At 41.6% G+C, this 26,648-nt stretch overlaps 1 protein-coding gene and 1 long non-coding RNA gene across 4 annotated transcripts in view; both read right to left on the reverse strand.

Moving 5' to 3' along the window:
- The window catches only part of LOC147650727 (uncharacterized), a 105,041-nt gene extending 103,480 nt beyond the window's left edge, over nucleotides 1-1,561 (reverse strand). For both annotated transcript variants that reach the window (XR_015275857.1, XR_015275858.1), the window contains exons 1-3: nucleotides 1,379-1,561; nucleotides 1,171-1,201; nucleotides 324-394 (exon numbers count right to left, since the gene is read on the reverse strand). This is a non-coding gene — a long non-coding RNA (uncharacterized LOC147650727). The remainder of the gene's footprint in view (nucleotides 1-323; nucleotides 395-1,170; nucleotides 1,202-1,378) is intronic.
- A 962-nt stretch (nucleotides 1,562-2,523) lies between these two features.
- Nucleotides 2,524-25,800, reverse strand: ANXA2 (annexin A2). 2 transcript variants are annotated; one of them, XM_086849190.1, is made up of 13 exons: nucleotides 25,074-25,800; nucleotides 20,456-20,515; nucleotides 18,349-18,448; nucleotides 12,753-12,847; nucleotides 9,879-9,992; nucleotides 7,988-8,078; nucleotides 7,447-7,526; nucleotides 7,073-7,132; nucleotides 6,374-6,467; nucleotides 5,578-5,673; nucleotides 4,560-4,618; nucleotides 3,796-3,918; nucleotides 2,524-2,900 (listed from the first exon to the last, which is right to left on the reverse strand). In XM_086849190.1, exons 2-13 carry the CDS (start codon nucleotides 20,501-20,503, stop codon nucleotides 2,841-2,843), a joined length of 1,020 nt encoding a protein of 339 aa, XP_086705316.1. In that variant the 5' UTR covers nucleotides 20,504-20,515; nucleotides 25,074-25,800; the 3' UTR covers nucleotides 2,524-2,840. The 2 variants fall into 2 exon arrangements, with proteins under 2 accessions (XP_086705316.1, XP_023789929.1); XM_023934161.2 differs by lacking the exon at nucleotides 25,074-25,800 and adding an exon at nucleotides 24,675-24,850.
- Between the last annotated feature and the right edge of the window lie 848 nt (nucleotides 25,801-26,648).

A 26,648-nucleotide genomic window follows, 5' to 3' on the forward strand; every position in this document is an offset into this window, starting at 1 on the left:
TGGAAGGGGAACACACCAAAGAGCAAACACAAGAAACAGAATCAAGATCTGACCAGAAAAAATTTCTTCACAGATACTTGGCACAACAAAGACAGGGAATAGCAAACTTTAAGATTTGGGGTTTTTTTTTTTTGTTGTTGTTGCTTTTTGTTTTGTTTTGTTTTTTACTTCTGAATGTAAATAGGTCTTAGATAATGGTCTAAATTACATTATCAACAACTGAAATTTTGTTAGTTTTTAAACTTATATTTAATTTTCCATGTAGGGATTTACTAATAAAAAGTTGCAATACTGTCAAACATCATTCTTCAAGGTATTCCTACCTTTCAAAGTCTCAGAGACCTGATTTTTGCAATACACCATGGACAGGGACCCATCTTGCTTATTAGCAAGGCTGCAACCAAACAACAGGATCAACATCAGAGCTTGGAAATTTATATATATCTATAAAAATAGATTTTTTCCTATCTGAAACATCAATAAGCCAGTAATTTAAGGAAAAAAACCTGACAATACCAACAAATCTTCTAGATCTCACAGGAGACTAATTTACTTCCTAGTCTAAAATCAGTAAAAACAGTCCTGGCCTTTGAAATCCTGCTGGTTTATCTAACATGGTTTTGCTCTTGAGGAAAGACAGCCTGCAATTTTGAACATCCTGTGGCAGTGAGGCAGAGCATGCCAGCCATCAAATTCTAGTTTTCATTCCACTCACTGGAAAAATGCTTGCAGTTTGATTTCTGTTACAGGGCCACATTTGAGCAAGCAACATTTATAGAGATGAGTTACCTAATTAGATTCAAAGAGTGATTTGCTATCTCAGCAATAGTTTTTAAATGTACAAATCTAGACAGAGAGGCATTTTGTAAACAGGTGTGGATGACACTGCTCCATCAGGCATTAAATTGGAGCTGCTCCTGAAAAATTGTATCATCTGTGCATTTAAATTACCAATGTTTTACCAACTGCAGTGTTTTCACACCAAATATTTTTTGTGGTCTACAGCCAATGATATTTAAGCAAAATCTCTCACCCTTCTAATAGAGGCATGAAGCTCCTGTGTGCTTCTCATAGTTCTGAGGAGATCAGAATTATCTCTGAGGAGCAACCGAGCCCTTGAAACAGGGCTACAAACCAGATAATAACAGAGTGGAAACACTTGATACTTACCGGCAGCTTTGCATTTGCGAAGGAGCAACAGCTGTGAAAAGAGGAAACCGTTTTACCTGCTGACAACTCTGTGATATTTGCACTAAATTGTGCTGGGGGTGCGATCAGCAACCCCCGGAGAGCACCTGGATGGCCGCTCCCCTCAGCCCTCACCCGTGAGGGCACCGCGCCCCACTCCCAGCTGGGGGGAAAGTTTTGCTCTTCACACCTTTTCCCTAACACTCGGCTGTGACATTCATGCTGTAGTGGGAGAAAGTGTTTCAGTAAGACAAGAGCAGCGCATCCTGCCGGCTCTCTGCTGTGCCGGGTGGGGATGGCCCGCGGTGCCCTCAGCCCTGCCCCAGCGCGGGAGGAAGGCGGGAACTCGCCCCTCACGGAGAGAGCAGCGCCTGCCTCGCTCCCCTCCGACCGGCCCGGGCCCGGCGCACCTGGGCACAGATCCCCAGCTCCTGTTCCAGACAGGCTGCTCCGACTGTTCTCAAACTATTCCCCATTGCATACCGGTACACAAAGTATTTAAACGATGAGGAGGAATTCAAGTGTTGGCTCCCCACAGACAGGCAGAGATGACTGTGGCTCAGGTTTCAGTGGTACTTAATTAGGGGAAAGATGATCACAGAACAGTCAGGGTTGGAAGGCACCTCTGGAGATCATCCAGTCCAACCCCCCTGCCCAGGCAGGGTCACCTGGAGCAGGTAACACAGGAACGCAGCCAGGTGGGTTTGGAATGTCTCCACAGAGGGACTCCATGAACATCCCGGGCAGCTCTCCCAGCGCTCTGCCACCCTCAGAGTGAAGTTCTTCCTCATGATGAGGTGAAACTCCTTTTGTTTTAGTTTATGGCCACTGCTTCCCATCCTGTCGCTGGACACCACTGAAAAGACTCTGGCACCATCAGCTGGCATCCACTTTGGAGATATTTATCAGCATAAATTACATCCCCTCTCAGTCTCCTCTTCTCCAGACTTAACAGGCCCAGCTCCCCCAGTGTCTCCTCATGAAAAAGATGCTTCCATTTCCTTAATCATCTCTGTGCCCTCCACTGGACCTGCTGCAGGAGCTCCATGTATCTCTGTTCTGGGGAGCCCAGAACTGGACACAGTACAGTAGGTGTAGCCTCAGTAGGGCCAAGCAGAAGGGCAGGATCATCTCCCTCAACCACTGAAGAGAATGGTTTTGGATCTGCTGACAGTGAATCATTAAACAGGTGAAGGGTTTGAGGGAAGAAGGTAAGTTTTCAGCCACAATTAGTGAACCCTAAAAAGTTAAAAACAACACGGAAAATTGACAGCAAAAGCTAAATACACATCAACTATTTAGACAGTTTTCAAATTAAGGTCTGAAAGACATGTATTCTTAAAGTAAAACATAATTTTTATTTGTTTTATTAGAAACATTGCACAGAGAAGCAGAGCCCTTCACAAGCATGTGTGAGCCTGTTTCTCCCTGGAGGGTTAGTTTCTCTGGCTATACACTGTTAGGACCTTTGGCAGAGCCAAGCAGAGCTGCAGAGAGAGGCACGCACAGCGCAGGGGAGCAAACTGCAGCAGGGCTCTGGCAGGGAAAGGGGAAGTCAAGGTTAGCTAGGAAATTCAGGTTTTCTAGGGTTACAGTAAAATGAAGAGCAAAAAAGGCATGTCTCTGGACTTGTGTTTCTTCTATCACAGTTTTCAGTCCTCTCCACCACACAGGTTCAGCAGTGCCCTCTGGTAATCTCCTTTTGTGTCTTGCTGTAAAGCAAGGGAAGAAAAATACAAAATACATTATCAGGAAACAATCAAAAAATGCAAAAGCATATGAATTATATGAACCTGTAGGACAGTCTGTGATTCACATTGAAGTTTTCTCAACCTGGAAGAGACTATCTTGACTGAATTTCACTTATGTGTGAACTGAAATTATTTAATCATTCCTGCAATACAAATGCAAGGCCAAGAAGAGAGAAATTTGGGTATGAAAAAGAGTAACACAACAAAGGAAAGCTGAAGGATTCGATTGTGCACCATCTCATTGATTACTGCAATAATCATACACCAAGGTCACTATTAAAAAAAGCGCTAATGATCTACAATTGACACCTTCAGGAAAAGATTTGGGTTAATATTTTGACTCGGCTTCATCTGCACAAGAAATAATGTAGCATATGCTGTTGTGAGGGAGAAGATTAGCTTTGAAACTGACACAAGCTCTTTACCTATTTCCCAAGTTAGACAAAACCTAGCACCTGTAGCCCCTGTCTAATCACAGAAATGGACAAAAGTCACTCTAGCTAAAGAGCCTTCTCCTTGAGCACTGAAATGAAAGGGAGTAGCAATTTAGATGTTTTATTTTCATTCAGCAATCACAGAACAATTGTCTTTTGATCTGAGGATAGGGACAGGTAAGCAGAATTTTCCTTCAGAACACATCAGTTGATTGCACAAAGCCTGTATATAAGTGTCAAGTAGCTGCCAGGAACTGTACCAGCTGTAGACTGTGAAGATAAAGGTGGGTTTTTCCATAGCACATAATATAATATTCTCATTGCAGCGTCTAACACACCTCCCACAAATTCCAGTGGTACCAAGAATCCAATGAAGACTGCTCCAAAAACCCATGATATAAAAGCAAAGACAAAAAACTTACCTGGATGAAATAATAGAGAGATTTTCCGTATTTCCTCTTGAATTCACTCTTGATTTTCAGCATGTCAACCTCACAGCGGGATACCATAATCCTGATCAGGACCTTGTCCCGTGTTCCCTTGCCCTACAAGCAGACACACATTTAGAGCTGCAATAGCTAAAATGCAGAACAAGCCACTTACTTAATGGTAGGACAGCACACTACAGGCCACCAAGATGAGCAATAAAAGATACAATGAATTAAATCTTCTAAAGAAGGTCATTATTATGATCCAAGATTTTGAGCATGAATGTACCTTTCTCATCAGCAGCGTTTAACCGACTTGCAGTCACAAATTTAGCTTAGATTGTAAGCAGCACTTTTGTTCACCATGTCTTCCTGGAATCGCCTAATGCCTGTCACCAGGTATTTCTCTTTCATCCTTTTTCTTCACAAAATGTTTTGAGGCAAATTTACTGTCTTATTTTGGTATTCAATAAACAGCTTTTTCTGCTATCACCTCTTGGTTACACGCAAAAAGATGTGCCTAACTTTGCTAATTATAATCAACTGATCTAATAAAGATCTTTATTATGAGACCCTTTCCTACATTTCCCTATACCAGATGAATCTGAATAGATAATCCAGGCTCATAATTGTTAAAGAATACTTTTGAACAATATTAGGTAATTGTTAATTTATTCACATGACAGTTACATTTCATATGAACAGAAATACCTAACAATGAGAAAAAAAAATAGTAGAAAGAAAAAAGTCTTTCCTACCTTCATGGAATCATAGAGTCTGTCTGCAAAATACAGCTGCTTGTTCTGAATGCACTGGACTGAAGAGAGAGACAAGAACAGTTAAATATCCTGCCCTGTCAGGACACAGAATATTGCAGCCATTTTTAAAGATATGATAAGAAGTCAAAATAAGGTTTTCAGCAAAAGTTCCTCCAAAAAGGGAACACAGAGAAAATATTTTTGCCTGACTTGCTACTTAGAAATCGTTTGGTTTAACTTGTGACTGAACCACAGATGCTCACATTCATAGGAAGTGTTTCCTTCCATGAAAATTGCATAATTTCAGAATTGTATAATTTTAGAATGCTAGCCTTCCTCCACAGCTCCCAATTCATGGTTCTACCCCTAGAAGCAATCTCTCCTCTGGAAACACTCCTTGTATACGAATTCATGAGAAGCCTCCTTTTCAAGGCTGAGCTCTGTTTATACTCCATTTGCATTACACACTCTCAGTTCCCCCTTAGCCTGAAATGGATTTTCCCCTTAAAGAATTCCCTCTTAAACATAACAGCATCCTTGTCATCCTCACCTAATGGCACAGTATCAGCCTTACACCCTGCCTCCCAGAGCCTTTCAGAGAATTCAGTGTCAAATCAGCTCTTCAGTTAGTCCCCAGCACCCTTCACTGCCTGCCTGTCTTCTCCTCTCACACACATGCTGTTTTCCGTCCAGCCTATGTGGGTACTGAACAATATTTGTTTGCTTGGAGAAACAGACATTAAGCCTCTCTATCAAATAAAAAGGGAACTAACAGCAGATTACAACACACATTTTCATTTTAACTTGAAAGCAAAGTTGATATTTTGCAGAGGTCAAAAATAAGCTGTGTATCAATATCTGCAGCATCCTAAAATAAACCAGTGAACCCAATGACACCAGCACATCCAGCTAATTTCTCATCCAGCAGGGTGAATCTAGGCCCTACCTTTATCATGATACATTGCAAGGATCCTGAAAAGATCCCATATAAACACAGTCTTTACTTCAGCTAACTTACCAAGATTAAGAAAGGCATTCTCCAAATCTCCCTTAACCTCCTTCTTGATGCTTTCCAACATATCATATGGGCTGTAGCTCTTGTACCTGTCAAACACTAGCACAGAAAAGAAAGTAAGTGAAATCAAAACCAGACCAAGAACTGCCAGATATAACCACCCAAAGCATGAACACAGACACAGGAATGTAGAGACACATGATTAATAAATATCTATGCAAGTCCTTCAGAGAATCTCATATTAAATATAAACATAAGTTTTTCAGCTAAAGGTCCCCTACTGTGGCCTTTTTGTTTTCCTTGAACACCTCCATAATCTGGGAAAATACCATCTTAATCCTGTACTGGTATTTTTTGAAAAAACAGTGATTTAAGCTCTGAAAAGTCTTCAAATGGATTTTCTCATGTGCTGCTTTAGAGCAGTATCAGAACTGCTTTTGAGTCTTCACTGGCAGATTTAAACACATGATATAGCTAAACTACTCTGGCACAGAGGTAAAAGAACTTCTCAAGGTCTCCTGCAAACTTCTAGGTTTGCAACATCTTTGTTTTCAGTGTATGTTATACCTGTGTAAAAAAGAGCTATACACACCTAAAAAGTGAGATCAACACATACACAGAAATAATTAGATTTTTTTTTAAAAAATAACACCTTGGACATGAATTAAGATTTATGAGATCTCCCATGTTTTTTGAGTGATTTTCACAATCATTTCAATGGAAATAGTTACAAAATAGTTACCATTTTGTTATAACTTTCTCTTAGAGTTAAAAAAACCAACTGTCTCTTGAATAGTACCTTTCTGCAGGTGGGGAACACTTCTTTCAGTCATAATGTTGATCCACTTGGGGACATCAGTTCCCTTTCTCTTCACACCAGCATCATAGAGGTCCTGGGGTTAGAAAGAAAATCACAAAAGAATCAGGAGTGGCACAAGAAGCCATTGCAGATACAATTTCCTTATTGAAAAAACAAGCATTGCTTGAACTGTATCTGTGGGAGAAACACACAAGGACACGTGGTTGGGCAGGTCACCAGGACAACATTTAAGGATCTAAATCTGACACTAAGACTAATTTCTTTATATTCACCTCTGGCTACAGCTTTACTCTGTATTTAGCTCTGTTTACCTCAGCAGAACTGCTCTTGACAGATGCAGATGTAACAAACAAGCATTAACAGCCACTATGTTCACTGCAATAGGTGTGTTTCCTTTTGTTAAACTCTCTCTCTCTTCATGAGAGTTTCTTTTTCATCTATAAGAAATACCGGAGAGCTTCTGTATAGTGGGTGAGTAGTCTGTAAAAACTGATACCTGAAGGCATCAGGATTGCAAGCCACAGATTCACTGACACCAAGCAAACATTACAGTGCAGGACAATCTGAGATACACACACCTACTTCACAAATGCTCTCCAGTGCCACAATATTTTTATGTTCAATATCCCCCAAAGCCTGACTAACTAGAGATATTTCATGGTCATTAGCACCACTTACCCTGGCATCTTGGTCAATCAGCTCATAATCAATCACAGAGGTATCTTCACACCTTTTGCCCTTCAAAGAAGACATCAGTATTTTAGAAAGGTTTCACAGAACAGTAACCAGTTTGCTATGTGCATATTCCATTCTTTTTCTTTTTTTAATGTGAATTTGCTAAATGAGTAACTGCATACTCCACCCCCATTATGAAGCTAATGCTGTGAATGCTGCTGTTAAAATATTTTGCCCTTCAGCATTTGAATATTTTTTCCCACCAAGGGTCAGTGAAAATACAGGGAAATTTAATAGTGTATCAGAAACCAAATCATTTCAGTGGTATCCACCACTCTGGCACATTAGAAAAAGCGGAAAACTGTGAACAGCCCTACCTTGGCCAGGGCAACCATTAGCTTGCGGAAGTCACCAGATGTGTCTGATATGATGTCCTTTTCCAGTTCTGTCTTGTACACTATAAAACAAAGAGTTCTTTTCAGGCAAAGGGTGTCTTACAAATACTCCTTTGCAAGAAAAAGGGCTGCTAATTACTGTGTTTTATGCACATAAACAAACAGCTAAAATCAAGTCAGGTGTGGAGAACAATGAAAATGTGCCCACTTGCCTACATCAAACCCAGCATTGCTACCAGCTAGTCATGAGTTCCATGAAATCAGTCTGTCATGAAAAGGTTATAAAAAAATTCATTTAGACACAACCTGTATTAGTACCAAATAGCCTTCAATCTGTTTGCTACCAAGGGGTAAGACAAAACTATATAAACCACACAAATATCCAGAACATCAGTACAAAATAGCAGAGAACCAAAGCAGATCTGATTGAGCTTTCTAATAATGAAATTCACACTGAGGGGAATTTATCCAAGTAATTTAGTGTAAAAGAAATAGTACATGGAAACTTGTAAAGTAAACTCACTTTCCCTGTAGACTCTGTTGATTTCACTAAGCTCCTGATTGGTTCGGGAGCAGATGATTTCAATGAGTGTGTCTTCATCAGTTCCCAGCCCCTGCAACACACACAGGACTCAGTTAGGAGCTAGCAATGAACAGTTTAAAAACATTTTATGGACATCTCCTCTCCCCCACTCTAACACTTCAGGGTTATTTTCTTGCCAATTGCTCCTGAGAAAAAATAGATGGAATATTTCTAGTGGCTTAGAGATCCAGTAGATGTTCTCTCTGGGCAATGTGGATCTGCTGTGAGTGTCTAATAGTGGCCTCCTCACCAGCATAACTGGAGAAGGTCAGTTTATCATGGATTATCTGATTTTTTCTGTCCACTGGGAGCCTGGGAAGAAAATCCTGTCTTAGGATCCTGGTAGGATGTTGTTTGTTAAGCTCATCTGTAACAGAATGTCATTTTGCGGGTGGCAAAAATGGGCATAGTTTCCGCAGGATTTCAAGAGAAGTAACATCCTGGGAAAATGTCTCATGCTGAACGTGTGGAAAATGAAGGCAATTATGTGGCAAAGTACATTTATTAAAATTGCTTAAAGCTAAGAGAACTACGAGAGCTTTTCACACAATGGCTCTAATAAGTATCTGGGGAAAAAATGGAAGACTAGTAACATATATAATTTTCTAAATATTTTTGAAATATTTTAAAGAATCGTTAACAGAAAAATAATTGACTCCTCAGTGATAAGGTTGCTTTCTTCAACTTTGATGGCAAAGTCATAGCTTGTAATGCTTCATGTATTAAGCCAAACTTAAGGTCAGACAAATTCAGAGCACTGAGAGGTGGTTTGCTAATTCAAATCAGGTGTTTGGGAGCTGGGAAGAGAAACCTATGGAGAGCATAGAATATTCTACATTTAGGACTACTCTGAGGCAATTGCTTGGTCTTCAACCCCAAACCCCAAAGTAGTCTGAGTCAAAATAAATTCTGGCTAGGTGGTACTCAGACCAGGAGAGGGCAGCATCTGATTACTCAAACAGGGCATTTGGCCCACGGTTGAAGAGTTACCATCTCCATAGTGGGTTTGATTTTTGGGTTTGGGGATAGTGTGTGTGTGTATTTATGTGGTGGAGGGGGTAGTTTTGTTTTCTTATTTGTTTACTAACTCCTTTTTAATCATCTGGAGAAGTTAATTTATTGGTTTTATTGACATGTTCTAAATTTCAGACATAGCTTAGTACTTGTCTTTAATTCTTCAAAAAATATTAACTTGAACAAGAACATCCAGAATGTAAGTGATTATTAGATGATTATAACTACAATTCCACACATCTTAGTTTGCTTAAAAAGGTGATTGTACTGGCATGAGCACCTCTCAAATCTTGTTTCGGTGGCCTGAAGAGCAGCTATTTCTTTCTGCAATGACTGCCTTTGATGCCCCATCTTCCTCGTCTTCTACACAGGGGCAGGTCTGGCACAGGATGTTCCTTCCAGATCAGCAATATGACCCAGTAACTGAAAACTACTGTGTAAGCCTAAAAATGCCAGCAGAGGATCTGATGGCTCCTGCTAACAGCTCTTCTCTTAAAGGTTTCTCATTGTATGAACCTGTGCATTGTTTGTAAGAGCAGTCAGCAAAGCAGCCATGCAGAGCAGCAGAGCAGCCTGCCTATTACCCCTGAGCTGACAAGAATTACTTTTTCCTTAAAGAGAGTATGCAATTAAGAGTTTAAAAACCACATAGCTCCATTGTTTCTCTAATTCTGGATGCCCTGCAGATGGATATCTAAACCGTGGCACTAAAAAAAAAAAAATCAGTTTGAAAACTATGGTCCTGGATATGAAGTCCATATTCTTTCCTGAGACAACAACATTAGATTAACAACATTAGATTTCAAGGCTTATTTACCTTCATAGCAGCTTTCAGTTCAGAGGCATCATACTGTGCTGGTGTCTTCAGCAAGCCCAAGATCACTGCCTCCAAATGACCTGAGAGAGCAGACTTGAGTGCTGCAGAAAGTTCCTGTAAAATAGATGGGATGATGGAAGAAAAGAAATTAAAGCTCACTTCTGATCTCCAGAGAATTTAACCTGCAGGGCTTTAAGTCTCCAAGCCTGCAGCAGTGTTTCTTACACAACTGACAAGAAAACAGAAACATAAAGAGCTTTCTGGCTGTGAAAGCGTAAGAAAAAAAATTAGGGCAAAGGAATTTTTTTCTAATCCTCTGAAAATAAGAAGAAATGCACCAGTGTCTGACAAAGTGCTGGGAAGCACAGTGCAGACACATCTGAACAGCTTCACTCCAGTCCTGAAGCACTGATGCTTTGTTGGAGCTAATAAGCACAGATGGATCTGAGTTTGACTCCCTGTGGTCAGTGTTTCTCCATCATACTCCCACAGTTCTCCCAGCAGCACTGCATTATTTGTGGGTTTCATCTTATCCCAGCCCTTTACTAGCTCAGGCATTGGAAAATTGACTGCACACTTATTCCACTGTAAGGTCCAGTTCCCAGCCAGCTATCTGAGGAGATAAAAAATCATCCCTGAGCACTGAAAAATTATGCCTGTCTTTAAGAAACTATCAGAAGATTGTAGCCTAAATCCCTATTGTTAATTGCCAGTCAGCTTGATAAAAATAAACAGTCAGGGATGTTCACTGTATGGGATGCAAATCTGTACCAAATAGTCAGAGCCCTTGTCCTCTTATGGGTTTCAGATGCAATTTGAATTATGCTAATTACCAGCTTCCCTGTAGTGTATGTTACGAAGTTGAAATCCCTGGGATCAAGTCTGGGGTTCACACAGGTCCTAAGCTGAAGTTAAAATCTGTAGCATTCAGAAAGGAGTTGCTGCATTTCAGTTGCTGGTTTCTCACTAACAATCACTGAGCTGGAGAGGCAGGGGAAAAGGGGATAAAGTGACCTCAGCTGAATTGCAGAGAAATTTGTGCCAGAGAGATAATGAGCCAAGGCATTTAGTTAATTTCCAGAATCACCCACTTAATCCAGGGCACTAATATATGCTAATACTGTGTACACTTACTGCATGGACTGAGCAAGGGAGGGAATGGCTTTTGGGGCATCTGGCAGCTTTAGAGCAAGAAGCATTTTAGTACAAACACTCCCTTTGGGATACAGCCTTTATTTGGGTGAAAATGGGTTCTTCAGAACTGCCACAGGAAAGATAGCACATATCTCTAAAAAATTTTAACAAACAAGTTGCCCAGAGCAGTTGTGGCTGACTTATCCCTGGAAATGTTTAAAAGGCCAGGCAGGATGGGGCTTTGAGCCACCTGATCTAGTGGAAGGTGCTTGTCTTGGACACCTAAGTTCCCTTCCAACCTAACCCAAGAGTTTCCATCAGACACTGCTCATCCCAAAGGAATTAAAAGAGAGGTAGACTATGTGACGTTTCAAAATTATGATCTATTGATTGATCCTGCAACACACAAAGCAAGCAGCCTAGGACAGTACAACACACTGCCAACAAAATCTGCACAACTGCTGGCAAAGAAAACCATCAGACACTGTCCCTGGAAGATATACCTACGTGTCTTTTCATATCCCACTTCCTCCTGTCTTGCCTCCTCACATGTTTATCTCTCTGAGTGGTTCCTACTGCACATTTCCATTGTTTATACGACTGTTTTATTCTTAGGCACTTGTTAAACTTCTGATAAATTCATTTTGTTCTTGGGTCGCAGCAAGGGAAAAAAGTGAGAGAAACATGAAAAAAGTTGCAGATTTTCTTGACTGTGCATTTTTGTGGTCATGCAGAACATTTGACAAAGCTTTAAGTGATACATTTCATGACTGGGGTCCATTTATGCGCTAATTGCCCCAGTGGCCCCAGGGCAGGATGTGCAGAATTGAGCACACATGCACGTGTCCAACCTGGCTGTGCCTCTGCATGTGCCACTATCAGTCATGCAAAAAAGCTGGTGAACTTCCAAAATTTAACCCTACATTTACATTTGGTTTCAGATGAGTATTCTGGGATGCTACTGGAGGACTACCATTTGGGGTCTGGCAAACCTGGAAGACATACATTCATCATAATCTGAACTTTATATAAAGTTTCCTCTTTTTCACTGGCATGAAACTTCAAATATGATAAGATTCTCAAAACTTCAAAAGAGAAGAGCTCTTGCCTCCCAGACAGCAAGACTCATTTTGCAGAATTCTGCACCCATGTTACAGATTTCTTTCCATCAATAGATCAGTACCTAAGGTATTTCTGCCAGGAAAATTTTTAATGACAGATCAACTCATTACATCTATTCCACAGCAGCAGTGCTTGTAGCATAACTGACTGCAGTACTTTCTCAGCTAAGCTAGCTGTGTGAAGAGAAACAGAACACTTCCCTCATGCTGAGCTGTCTTAACAAAATAAACCAAAACCCAACATCACACCCACCCCCCCCCCCCCCAAAATATAAACTGACCAAAAGAAAAAAACCAATCCCCTAAAGCATCTCTTTTATTTTTCCCTTCAAATGGAGCCACTTCGTGCCACTGACTTCTCAGCACTTTTAGCATATTTCACCAGGGAATCCTGTAGGTCCCACTGTGATTTCTGAAGGTGCTAGGAAACCACCATCTCCAACAGACTGCAGTCTCAATTGTGCATATTCAACATATTTCAAAGTTCTACCAGTCCTAAACTGTGACAGCATGAACAAAGTAGATGCATCTTGAATTTCAGTGAAAAGACAAACTCTAAAAAATCTAATTGTCCACAAGAAAAATATTCAATAATTACTATTTCTTCATATTTTACTACCTTTTTTGTTCTCCTCTGATAGGCAAAAGCAATGTCCTGCCTCTGTTCATTGCTGCGGTTTGTCAGGATGTTGATGATGGTGACCTCATCCACACCTATAAAGACACAAGACAAAGAATTAGAGAAGCTTTCTTGTCACTGTTCTTGTATCAGGATGTACTCCAAACACAGCAGATCTGCTGTATGGAGCAGAGCTCAGCAGCTCTCACTAATTAGTGTTTATCCTGTCCTGGCTGTGAGGAAAAAGACAGCAATTAGAGCCCAGACTTCTGATGGGATGCAGAGCTTTGGACACACCTCAAAGTCTATTTTGTGACCAGCTCTGCTACTCCATCTTGTGCTTCACTTGTGTGTCTGTGCACTCGTTTTCAAGTGAAGTTTTTTCAATTCAAACTTCTTAGTAAAGCAGTTATTTTTTCTATTTAAGACATTTAATCCATCACTCCAAACACAGAAATGGGAAAATAAACCAGCATATTTAATTCAGTATGTTTCAGACGCTCAAAAGATAGAAGGGATTTTTGACACTGGAAATATTAAGTATGTGCTATTTCTTTTTGAAATCACTGGAAGATCCATGCTGAGCTGTAACTGGCACACGTAGAGGATGTAGATGCTCAGCTCCAACTTATCTTTTAAGTAAGTGAACCACATATCAGCAAAGGTTTAGTTTGAAGAGAATCATTCCAAATCCATGCACTTCAGTGCAAGTGTCAGCTTTTGAAGCAAAGAGATGGCTCTATAATTTAGAGGTCAGAACAAGTCCAGAGACTCACCTCAGTTCTCTGTTTAATAAAAGTATTATGAATAGATTCTTTCACACTTGCACACACATCAGTGTAAAAGATGATTTCTTTATAAAAAACACAGAAAGTAAGGACTGGATCAGCAGCTACTAGCAGGACTCAGATCCCTGCCAGAATCCAGCTACATTTATTTTTCCTATTACCCAAAGTAACCTGAAACACAGAACTGCAACAGATACTATAAACATGAATCATATGAAGTAGGAATCTTGCAAAAAACCTTTTAGCCCCTAGCTGCAGAATCTAAAATTATAAGTCAAATCTGCAAAATTCTCTCACTTTCTTCACCACATTTTTCATGACGCAATACTACATTTGGTAGCCTTGTGTCCTTAGCTTGTGCTGAGGCAGACCTACATCAGTGGTCTTATTCACACAAGCTTGGCCTGCAAATGACACCCTAAGGCCCTGGAAAGCATCAAGTGTCTAAGCTACAAACTCTGAGATGAACACAGGCTGACTGCACATTTCAGCCATAATCTACTCCCGCACATTTTAAAGTGTTCCTACATTATAAAAGAAAACAAATTCTCCCTGTCCAGAAACAGGCCACACACAGACATTGAGCCTTTCAGCTGCTGCAGACCCACAGCACAAGGCAATGTCTTAAGCTTTTTAATAAATTCTGAATTTAAACCATTCTTGGCATTCAAAAAAGAAAATGACATTTTCAAGTTGTACCACAATTGCTACAGATTAGAAGCCCACAAATGACTGACTATATCCAAGTTCCTTATACACATGCTATGGAAATACAAACTATTAACAAAGTTAACTCATTGCTCTGGCATTCAGTGGAAAGTAAGTGCTTGTACTTCATTCACACTTGGGAATTGTGCTGCACGCACAGGATGCTGACTCACAGCTGCTGAGGTGGGGCAGATCAGGACAGCAGCTCAAACACTTTCCTTCGCTGTTTGCTAAAGTCTCTGAAAGTTTCGAGGAAATGAAACAGAGTTTATTTTCAAATTTATTCTGGCTAGGCAGGTTTTATCCCTGCATTTCTATCAATGAGGAATGGAAAGAAAAATTCTGCTTAATAACAGCTTTTCTTGTGAAAGAGGCAGTGTGTGGCATTGGTAAAATCTCCAGCTCAATCAGCAAAAATGAGGAAATGAACATGAATGGGGTCAAAGGGAAAAAATGTAGCTCAAACAAGACCGTAATTTCAGCTCTGCTATTTTGCTTATCAAAGGGTTCACCAAACCCAAACCATGTTGCAATGAGATGTTTCTTTAGTGACAGTTTTAATATTTGGAATATGTGACTGATGCAGCTTGGTGGATTTCAAGCACTGCCCTCTCACTAGCAAGCCAGCAGATATCCTCTAAACACTTTTACTTCATAATCTTAAAAACTCTGTCAAAAGTCATTGACTTGTTGGATATACTATATAAACAGAAGACTTTTCTGTAAGATTGAACTGACTGATTTACATGTCAACACTGTTTTACCAATTTCTGGATATAATTAATTTATTACAGATCTATCTTCTAAGCCCTTTCCTACAACAAACCTGTGCCTGAATTCTGCCAGCCATGGAATAAAAGAGTATCCCATGAGACCTCAATAGAAGGCTGCAAGTAACAAATATTCACAACCTAATCTGACAAAATTATTTAATAAGTACTTGAGACACACAAAGTGTCAATGCTAGGAAATAACTCTGAAACAGGAAAGAGACACTTCAGCAGTTGTCTTTGCTACAAGAAAAAATAAAAGGAAATCTAACATCTAACAATCTAACAAGTTCTGTTAGTGCCCTGCTAGACAGTGTTTTCTGTTTAGGTTTCTGTACATTAGCTAATCTATACACAGAGCACAGCAGGGCATTATACAGAAATTAAACAGTTTCTTGTCCCGTGCAGTAAAAAGCCAACATTTACAAAGGACATGCCAAGGCACTAAATGAATTTGCTGCAGAAACACTAAATAGCATAAAAATGAAACATAGCTGTGGCATTTATACCAAAATGAACAAGCCAGAACTTAATAAGTTATTTGCATTATGCAACCTCTAGGCTGAACAATTGCTAACTACAAGGTTGTATATGACCTGGAGTAATTTTTGTGCATTGCCTTCCTAGGCTAGTGGATATATATAAATAAAAACCCTCTGCATTTAATTCAGCTCCACTCAAAGCCCTGGAATGGGCTGGACAATATATTTGTGCAATATATTTTTTGCAGGTAAGCTCAAATAAACACACCACAGTATTTTCCAGAGGTCCCCACAGATGAACAGATGACCTAGCAACCTCTGAGGAATTAATCTGAAGAGTGTGAATGAATGCTGAAATATTTAGATGGTACATAGAGCAGAACAGTCACACACTCCGCCCTAGATCTTTTCCCTAAACCAAATATACAGCTGTTGTTTAGGCAGTAAAATAAGTTTTAGACATTTTACATAGGAATCACTAAAATGGAGATTCATGACTCTGATTCTGGGAGCTTCCATTACTCCCACAGCTGGATAATAATTTATATGGTAACTCTCCCAAACTGTCCTGCCCTGATGACAAACACCAGGCTTCAGGAACTGTTTATATAAAGTATAGCCAGAGATAAGACTCCACAAGATATCATTTCCATGGCACTGCTATAATTTCCAATATATCAGAAAGACTGCTTTGGTGGGTGTGAAACACAGGCCTATTATAGCATGTACACACCTTGATTTTCCACACAAAGAAATCCCAAGGCTTCAGATACCAGGAGTCCTTTATCCTCCAGAGAGTAAAGCCCCCCAAATAGTTCTTACATGCCTGTTTGTTTTTTTTTTTAATTTTCAATGACAAACCAGCTTTCATATATATTTATAACTTACTTCTCTCACTGTTTTAAAATGAAAAAGTCCTATTCTTCTTCATCGTTCTGTGATAATTTACATTGCTTAGTTCTACTTCCCACATACAATGCAAACTAATTGCTAGAGAAATAGTGATACTTCCTAGGAAAATGGTAGCTGCTGTGGATGTAAACTGTTCATTATGGGTGTTACATTTTTAGCTCAAAAACTACTTAGATATTTCCCAGAATTATTTTAAAACTTGTTCTTGCAAGTAGCTCTTTACATCACTGTTCATAAAAAGCATGAGTAAACTCATAAAAAGAAGAGTTGGAATTTTCATTTGAGGAAAAACTCTACATGTATTTTAGAGAGCTCATATTTTATCAAATCTTATGAATTAGCAGATGAAAATATCCTGTTCCAAACATTCAAAGTACAAGGAAACAGTACCTGGAAGAAGGGTCATAACACTTTAGTTCTGAATTTTCCACAAGAATACTTCCTTTGTGAGATTCTTCAGGGTAGAAGATCCGGTATCAAAACCATAAAGGGATATTCCATTTAAAGCCACTTTGCCAAAATAAGTTCTGGGTAACAAACTAATGAGCAGAGAGAAGCTCAACCCTACAAACATGCAGGTCCAAGTGTAAGTTCCCTATTATTCACTCAAAGAGTTGAAAATCTTCTCTCCACTGAAATGTTTCCATGTAACTTAACTGCACTGCTTATCTTTGCTGGGAGAAAGTAGAAAGACAACAGGAGCTTGACTTTCCTGACTGGAAAAGCTTTTGTACTGCCTAGGATATTGCAACTTCCTTTTGTGATAATTAGTAGCTTGAGAGCTCAAATGTGTAAGTTTGTATCTATCCTGAGAGTTCGATGGTGAATTTGACGTCGAGATCTGCCCTGTAATTAGAGCTGCAAAAAATTATCAAGTCTAGACAAAACTCTTCATATATACAAACCATCTGCTGCCAAACTTGATGATATAAAAAACTCTTACACCAGAGAATTATTTTTTTAAAAAACAAACCATAAATGATTCAAAATCGGAACCAAACCCACTTTGAAAAGGAATTTCTCCAGTTAAACTAAGGAGTCTTGTGAAAGAAAGCCTTGTGCTTGTTATGGAATATTTTACATTTTATAGCAAGTCAAACATGTGCTTTGCTGGCACTGATGGCAGACTTAGCATTTCTTTCTGATGAGAAATTGTTTGGCTTTTAAATTTCTCTCTGAAATGAAGGCAAAAGACTTGCAAGTTCCAGCTGTTGCTCCTCTGGCTTGGAGCAAGTGTGGCACTCCCAGGACCAGGACAGGATCACAGTCCCAGGAGCACCACCAAGGCATTACTTCAGAGCTGTAGTTCACACTCCCTGCTCTCCTGATGGTTTCAACATACCAGAGGGAAGCCTATCAATAACCCAGCTCAGAGAAGCTCCCACATTGCCCTGCCCCTGAAACACTGCAAACCCATTTCTGAAAATAGTTTTTAGGACTTTCCTGACCCCAAATTAATACAACATAAATGAATATTTAGTTCAAAACCCAGGAGAAAAATGTTCAAACCACCCCAATGCAGCTGTCTGGAGAGCTGAAAGAAAGAAGAAATGTCCAATCCAACAATCCAGTAGAAATCCACGTCACAGAGCCCACTCCCAAATCACTTCCAAAGGAGCTGACACTTCATTCTCAAGTGGCAGAAAAGAATGAAGTACTGATGAGTCAAGAGAGAAAAAGTGAACGCTTTCAGTGACAATCTCAGCAACTCATGGCTACAAACTTAAAAGCATATTCAAAGCATGCACTTACAGAGTTCAAAATCTAACTTGGTCAAGATTTCATCAGTGCAGTCTGAGGAATCCAGCACCTCCTAAAGTAGGGATCCTTGAGTAAGGATATCAAAATGTTGGTGTTGAGCCACAGTTCTGTTTTGGTTTTGCAAGCCAGCCTTCTGCCTTACAATAGAATGGAAGCCCCAGCCCCTCCTGCTCACCTTTGGTCTTGATGGCTGTTTCAAGGGCTGCAGCGTCCCGGTCAGCATCAAAGTTTGAGTAAGCCTTTACTGTGGCATATGCACTTGGAGGGAGAGAATGCTGGAAGGAAAAGAACAAAAAGAACAAAAAAACCTTTTAGAGCTAAATTGTGCAATTGCTGTAATTGATAAAACACAAGTCTCTCAGTTACCTGGTATTTAGCCCAATGTTTTAAATGCAAGAACTACCATCAGGTATCTTTGAAAATGGAATTCTGCTAAGAGACATTTAACTCTCTTCTCATGTGTATTGCCCAGAAATCCACTCACAGCTGTGCTTATTATAACACAGAATATATACAAATAGATAATATATTTATTTCAGCAAAAACCTGACACTCTCCAAGTTTACTCACTAAACTTCAATATTCTAAAAATTATTACAGGAAGCTAATTCCAAGAAAGTTAAAGTCTACAGTGTTTCAGATTTGAAGTCAGTATTTTACTTTTGATTACAGATACAAATAATAAAAAAAAAGAAGGAAATAGAAGATTAACAATGATAAAGTCAGAAAAAGTTTTGTGCACTATCTCATGAACTTTAAAGATAACACAAAGAAATCTATTTAAGGCCATAGTTCTAGAAAGTAGAAGTTATGCATAATTTTTTGAAACTCTTGGCCTCCAGATCCTCGCTTTAAAAGCAGCATGATGCTTGCAAAACCAAATGCCATTTCAAATTACCTCTGCTAAGAGTAAGAGGACTTGCAGGTAAGCTCAGGAAACAGATAAAACATTTTCCAAGTTAACAGATTGTATCAACTGTTAATTATGGTCCTCTCCTGAGGATTACAGCTGCAAACAGAGGGTGACCAGAACAGAGATTCCACTCTTCTCAGCTGCTTCAGTGTAAGCTAACAGCTTACTATCACCTCCCAGGGGAAGGTTAAATTAAACCACAGATTTTCGTACAAGGTGCTGGGTAATATTCACAAATCCCACTCCGCTGAGTTCAATTTAGAAACCTAAACCTCTGGCAGAGAGGTAGAGCTACTAGCACCTGAAATTGCCACAGCCATTTCCTAAGTAAAAGAACAACTAAGCCTTCTTGGAAGAGATCCCCAGAAACTTCTGTTTCCATCACTAACTCCAAAAGGAGCATTCCTAATATCCCTGGAAAATATTTTTACATGCAAATTTTTAAGAGGACAGCTTTTAACTAAAGAATTCCATTGTTTCTGACTAATTTTGACTCTATCCCTGTAGAGGTCACATTCCTCTGGCAGCTATCCCTGTGCCTTCTGGAGACATGCTGTGGAGATGGGAAATCAAAAAGGAACCAATAAACGGAATCATTTTCTTTTGTCTCTTACCGTCAGTTCAGTCCAGCAAAGTGGCCCCAGTCTGGCCCAGAGCCACACCACAAAACACAGCCTTTTAGTGGATCAAGTTGGCAATCGAAACAGTAAATGGGATGTGCAATGCAGCCTCAGAGAAATCTATGTGCCTGGAATGTTCTCTAGCCAGGCATCCAGCATCCTGGGGCACTGCTCATTAACCAGCACCGGGTAATCTGAAGCAAGTCACCTGGTGACCTCAGCAGAGCTGGGTACCTCTCCTCCCAGCCAGCTCTAAGTATTTCCTTGGTTTTGGTGATAACCATTACAAGAATTAGATCCCCAACATTTTTGTTCTCACAATGTTCTCCATTTTTAAGTAGAAAAAAATGATAAAATATTCAGAGGGTATCAGAAAAACCAAATATATTTCCATCTTCTGTTATCCTTAACTCACTCAGTCCTTTGGAAGAAAGAGGGACACAAAAGCAAACCAGCCATTGTTTGCCCTTGATCTTTTTGATAAGGCCCAGCAGGAGGATACTGCTCATACTGCTGGCCAGTTAGAAGAACTCTCATTAAATCATATAACTGTCCTATGGTTTACAGCTGGTTTGTGGGTGAAAACTGATCATTGTTGATTAGGTTTTTAGCCAATAAAAGTTTAAGAGATGTCTGGAATCTTGTAAACTGTACAGCTCGGTACAATTGTTGATGCGGAGTCCTGTAAAAGGAACAAGATGAGACATTTAAGTAAAACAAACTTTTCTTGCTTAGATAATAATACTTACATCTCCTTCAAGGCTGAGCTTGCTTAAAATTTCATGAACAGTGGACATCTTGAAAGAATGCTGGAGGAAGAAAGAAAAGACAAAGTAGATTTAAATATATTTACAGTTACACCAGTCTTGAAGCACTGCAGCACTTCAAGTGACAGAGTTCAATGGATCAGCTAATATCAAACAGGAAAGAAGATTTAAGAGTTTCCAAGCCACACCACCATTAATAATGCAACAAGAGGTCTTCATTCCATTGTACAATATAAATCCCTTAAACAAGCATTTCTTATGCATTTTAAATACTTAAACAGGAATCAACAGGAATTTGAGAATCTCTGCCACAGAGTTGCCTAAGCTGACAACTCAGTACCAGGAAAATTATTCAGAAATATTATAGCTTGGACCAGCTAAAAGTACAGCAACAAGTAGTAGCACTTAAATCACAATTCCTCAAGTACTCAGGAAATGCAGTGGAATTATTTCTTTTCTTGCAGGCATTTTACAAAAACATAGCCCTGTTTAATCTTTAACCCTGGATGCTGGGTCTTGTGGTTTTGTTGTAGCTCTCCAAAACAAACATCACTTAGTAACATGATTATCAGAGATGGGGTAGTAAGGACTATCTTTCATATGGTAGCTCGAAAAAGAAAAGCCATTGTGGCAAGTTAACCAATATCAATGCTCCATTTGCTAGGACCTAAATAATATCTTTTTTGTATATGTAAAAAAAGAGGGAAAAAACCTAACTCTGAGATGGATTATATACATTGCAGAAGTAAACATTGAGGTGATAAACATGTTACAGTACTTTGCCTTTTTTAAACTCTGGTTTCTGGTCAGGGAGTTTGCCAGAGCTGTATTAGTGTTTTAGTGAAAGGGTCTCTCAGCTAAGGAATGCTTTTCCAAAGGTTGGAAGCCAGGGCCAATATTTAAAAAGCTTGATGCATTTCCAAAACCCTGCTCTCAAATTTCTCGGCAGAAAGGACAGACATTGCTGCTCACATTGCTATCCAGTCACCCAGGATGGCACCTGCAGCAAACATTATTTGCTGTTGAAATTAAAGCTTTTTTCCCCAGGACCTCTACAGTCCAGCTGCAGAAAGCATTTTCAAACAGGGAAAAGTGCTGTCTTAGGAGAAAGGGCAGCAGCACCACAAAACCAGTGACATTCCACTAACTGATAAGTGGGCCTGATACCAAAACTGCCCTGTTTTCAGCTGGGACCATCCCAGTCCAGCTCCTTGGCTCCATGACCCCCAGACAACCCCCAGCTATTGTGCAGTCAGTCCTGGCTATGTCCTTTCAACTGGTTTTCAGATGGTTTTTAATCCTCCATCACTCATTCTTCTGATAGGATGGGGGTTTCCTCATCCACCCAGACAATTTCCCAGACAAACCAACCTCCACTCCATGACCAATTAAGAGCTTGGAGAACCAGAAAAGTTTGAAATAGCTTCTTAATAACGGTGATCTGGTTAAAACTCTAAAAGAAGTAGGTTTTGTTGTTGTTTTTTTTTTTTTTTAAATTTTACTTTAGCTTCTTTAAAGAGAAAAGCAAAAAAATGTTTACTTTTGGCAAAAATAGCAAGTGCTACAAGAATGAAACACAGCAGCAAAAGCACAGTACTTTTGTAGTGTAACTGCTGTCATCTCACATTTCCTCACTTTGAACACAGAATCTTCCATCTTCTGAAACAATCTAGGTTTGGGAACCAATGCAACTTTTCTTCAGCAAAAAGTAAGATTCCAGGAAAAGAAAAGTAAGACAGAGAACAAAAATGACAGTCATAGACTGATGTTTTTTCAAAGGTAAAATCCAACCCAGGCCTTTAAAGACAGGCTGCAGGAGTTGCAATAAGCTGTCACCTGCTGTTGGCATTATTAACCATAGAGGGGGGATTGATGTATTCCTGAGTTATGAAATTCCTTATGTTTACACTTCATAAAATGAAGAGCCTCTGAGACCTTTGTACTCTGACACTATTTCAACTGTTAGCGAAGATGAGCAACTGAAGTCCTTTAGTTTTTCTTGTCACAAAGAAAACACTAGTGAGAGCTAAAGCAAAGCAACTGCAGCATAACCTTTCACATGAAAAAAAGAAAAAAAATCACTGAACAGCTTTTTGCAAGACTACTGTTTTTAAATCAATTAAAAACCACACTGAATCAGGTTTGTTGGAACAAAACACTTGATCAGAGTCCAGGAACAGAACTAACACACCCTCACATAGAGCTGGAACATCAGGTTCATATCACCAGAACACAACAATGCTATAGCAACTGACTGCCCATCAACAGCAAGCTGGCAAAAGAAAAATGAGGGAGTTCTTGCTAGAATCTTTGCAGAGATTTTTTACCCAGAGAACAAACACAGCTCTTGTCACACCCTGCTCTGTAAAGCACTCGTATTTGAGAACAGACTCTCACTGTTCTCTGATGGTCTGATTTTATCTGATGTAGTTTTGACAAGTTCTGGATGGGTTTGAACACATAAAGAGAAAATACTTGCACTAACTTGTTCTTCCTTACACTGGAAAGGAATCAAATTTTACCCTCCAGCTGTAAACTTCAATACCTTAAGGCAAGTTTCTACAACCAATTTCTAAATGCACATTACACAATCCTGAATCATATGATTCTGCTAAAACAGATGGCATGTTTTGACCTCAGCCCTCCCAGGAAACACTGGTTTACAGGTCTGTTATTATACTAGCCCAGTCTCTATTCACCAACTTATCCCTGAAACTTTTTGGTAATGGAAGAATGTGTGTTTAAAAGCAGGCACATATCTTGATTTCCAGGGCCAGCTAACACACATTATGAAAAAAACCCCTGTGTTCCATGGAAAAGTTTCAGGTATGCACAAACAACTGCATTGCTCAATAAGCAGAGTTAGCATTTTAAGAAGCACTTATTATACTAGGCAGAGATGGGAGCAAAGGGTGTTCCCAGGCATCTGAGCCAAGGAAACGGCATCCCCAGAATGAGGGAATGGAAACTCTTCCACTTAGAGGACATTTGTGTCCAAAAACTAAGGCAAGCCTGTTAACCGAGATGAGGGAGAGCAAGGAAGACCTGCAGCATCTGCTGTAAATGAAACAAGGGCTCAAAATAATTAATTTATATACAGTGCTAAGTAGGAGTACAAATAGGCCAGGCTGCATCTCCCCAAATCACCCAACAAGGTTTAGCACATCATGTAGAGCCACTATTTGAAGGGGGAAAAAAAAAAATCTTCAAAGAAAAGCATTTCAAAATCCATTAAACTGCACTACCACAAACATACTCAAACCATTTTCTTTCACAGACACTGCTAATAACCCAGGAAGTTCCATTCCAGGAAGATACCATGCAAATAAAAATTAAGGACTTTTGTTTCTTCAAATTCCAGTTATTCCCACTCTTGAGACTTTACAAGAAAATCTCTTTGGGTTTGTGTGGGTTTTTTTGTTCATCAAGGCAAACTACACCAAATATTGGCCAACAGAAACTCTACCCACTAGGGCTGCTTTCCAAAACCAGCTCTAGCAACAGAAGGCACACACAGGGATGAATCACTCAAGGGGCACCCTGGTTCCAGGAGTCTTTCACTCTTGAGGTGCACTGGGGTCTGCACCTCTGTGCAGATACATTTGAATATGAACGTAAGAACTAATGTTAAAAAGAAGTAAACCTGCTACGTATAAGCACACAACTCACTTCTGCATGACTATCTTGAAATCATTTCACTTCTCTTTCAGTTAAAATACCTGGCAACATTCCTCTGCCCTACCTCCCCCTCCTCACTCGAGGGGGAAGTGCTGTCCGAGCTGACTCAACCCCCCAGGCAGCAGCAGGATCTCCGCAGCCGTGCTCCCGGCCGGGGGGGCAGAGCCGCGCCCAAGCCCGGCGGTGAGGGCAGGGAGGGGCCCGGGGAGCGAGAGGGAACCCCCGGGATCTCTGCGCTCCCGGCACTGCCCTGCTGCGCTTCCCTGCTGCCCGTGCCGGCGGCTGCATCTGCAGCGGCTCCGGCACTCGCGGCCGCACCCTGGGCGAGAAGGGAAGCGAAGGGGCCGCTGCCCCTGGCGGGCTCGGGGCTCCGCCGGCTCTATGGGAGCAATTCCAGCCTCGCTGCAGCTGAATGAACATCGCCTTCAGCGAGCCTGGCTGGCCGGCACAGCTCCTCTGCAAGCCTCCGCGCCGAGAAGCGAACTTACAGTACCACGGTCAACCCAGCTGAGCCTCTGTATACCTTAACAACGAGAAGAAATTACTATTTGGGGAAGTTTGACTAAGTTTGGGACCGGTTCCTCTTTCCTGAGCGCTGCTGCCACACCCAGAATTGCTGAGGGGCTCACGAAGCTTCCCGAGGGCTGCCTCACCCACGGCCCCGCCGTCCCACTGCGGAGTCGAACATAGAAAAGTGTCAGGCGGGCAGGGCCGGAGGAAGAGGAGCTGGGCGCGGGAGGGCGGCGGCCGCTGCAGCCAGCGCCCCGCTCCGCATCCCGCCCGCACCGCGACCCCCGCCCGCACCGCGACCCCCGCCCGCACCGCGACCCCCGCCCGCAGCCCAGCCCGGCCCGGCCCGGCCCGGCCCGGCGGTGCTGCCCCTGCTCCTGCTGCCGGGGCCGCGCTGCCGCTGAGGGCTCACCTGGCTGGGTTGGGTAAGGCGGCTCTAGCGGCGGCTCGGGCGGCTCTGGCAGCGGCTGGGGCCCGCGGCAGCCCGGGCGGGGTTTTGTAGGGCCGGGCGGGCCCTTCCCGCCCCGGCGCCCCCCCGGCACGGCGCTGACTCACCCGGCCGCGCCCGGCGCAGGACGGGGACAGGGATGGGGTGGGCAAGGGTAGGGCAGCAGCAGCCTCTCCCTCCGCGGCCGGGCCCCGCCGGACGCTCAGGGGGCTCCCGAGGTTGCAGAGACGCCAGAAGCGGCGCCCAGGGCTGCAGGGGTCGGGGCTCAGCCCTCTCCCCCAGCCCCGCTTCTCCACCTGCCCGCCCGACTTGCAGCTGTCAGCCCGCAGTGCCCCCCGCAGCCCGGGCCGCAGCGTTCCTGTCTGCAGCCCGTGCTTTGGGCTCCTCGGAGCAGCTGGGGCACTGTCAGTGCTGGGGCTCCCGGCGCACAGCACAGCAGCCCAGTCCCAGGTGCCCAGCACAGGGCTCGGAGCCCCAGGGCCCCCGCCCCGGCGAGCCGGGCACGCCCTGACCTGCAGTGAGAACTGGGCCGATACACAGCAAACCAAGATCCCTGCGGTGTGCAGGTGGGGCCCTGCCTGCTGTCCCGAAAGCCGTGCTCACAGTTCAGGGGGTATCTGAGCTGGGAGAAGCCTAAATGACGTCTGGCACAAGCAATAAATGCTAGAAGAATGAGACACAAGCTCAGCTCTGAGGCTGACTGAATCACACTCAGATAACCCGAACAGGCCTACCACACCCAACACAGGGACAGGAAATCAAAGCTTCTCCCAGCCGGAGTAGTGAAAACTAAATTACGGAGTTCCAGGTGTTACACTTGTGACAAATGATAAATACAGTTTAAAAGTATTTGCAGATCTTCAGTTGGACCAATTCAGATGACTGTTTCACCTCAAAAGCGTGGACAATTTATAGGTCATCAATGTTAAATACTGCAGAAAAAAGCAAGCACTCCCCACTCCCAATACAAGCAGTTATTCCTGGAATATCAGCGTGGTTTTCTTAATCCCCTGCAAGTGAACAGATCTACATAGATCTTTCAGAAATATGCAGTCATCCAGTCGATTTGATTCTGCAAAGAGATATTTGTCTCTGTCAGTAGAAGTATTTTTTGTAGGCACAGACAGAGGTGGCAGACACAGGATAAAGTGTTAAGCTTAGCCAGGTGCATAAAAACAGCAGTGGCAAAAGCTGCCAAACACAAGAGACAAGAACACAGGCTGCAAGGCACTCTAATTGCTGGAATGAAACAAGATAAGTGGTACAAAAAGGGAGAAATATTAGGAAATACTACACTCGACTTCAAACATGGAGGCAACAGAGTAGACACATGAACTGGTCATTCCAGAAGGTGAAAATAATGTAAATACACCTTTTCTGGTTAAACAGAAGTGACATGAAGGGGAGAGCCACAGGAAAAGGCGTATCAGGGAGCAGCTTTTTGTCAGAATATGTCAGTGCCAATATTGCATTAGTTTGACACATTAGCCTTGTTTTTGGCAGGCCACTGTAGTTATTTCTCTGTGTATTAAGGAACCC

Source organism: Cyanistes caeruleus, chromosome 13, assembly GCF_971803275.1.
Source record: "Cyanistes caeruleus chromosome 13, bCyaCae1.hap1.1, whole genome shotgun sequence".
In the NCBI taxonomy this organism is placed as follows: domain Eukaryota; kingdom Metazoa; phylum Chordata; class Aves; order Passeriformes; family Paridae; genus Cyanistes; species Cyanistes caeruleus.

Bases quoted from the DNA above. Each gene is read 5' to 3' on its own strand.
- ANXA2 (XM_086849190.1), bottom strand. From the start codon at position 20,503: ATGTCCACTGTTCATGAAATTTTAAGCAAGCTCAGCCTTGAAGGAGAT. The intron at 6,468-7,072 runs GTAAGTGGTGCT...TTCTAACCCCAG, and splicing joins TGATTGACCAAGATGCCAGG to GACCTCTATGATGCTGGTGT. The intron at 4,619-5,577 runs GTAAGTTAGCTG...CTCTCTCTTCAG, and splicing joins GAATGCCTTTCTTAATCTTG to TCCAGTGCATTCAGAACAAG.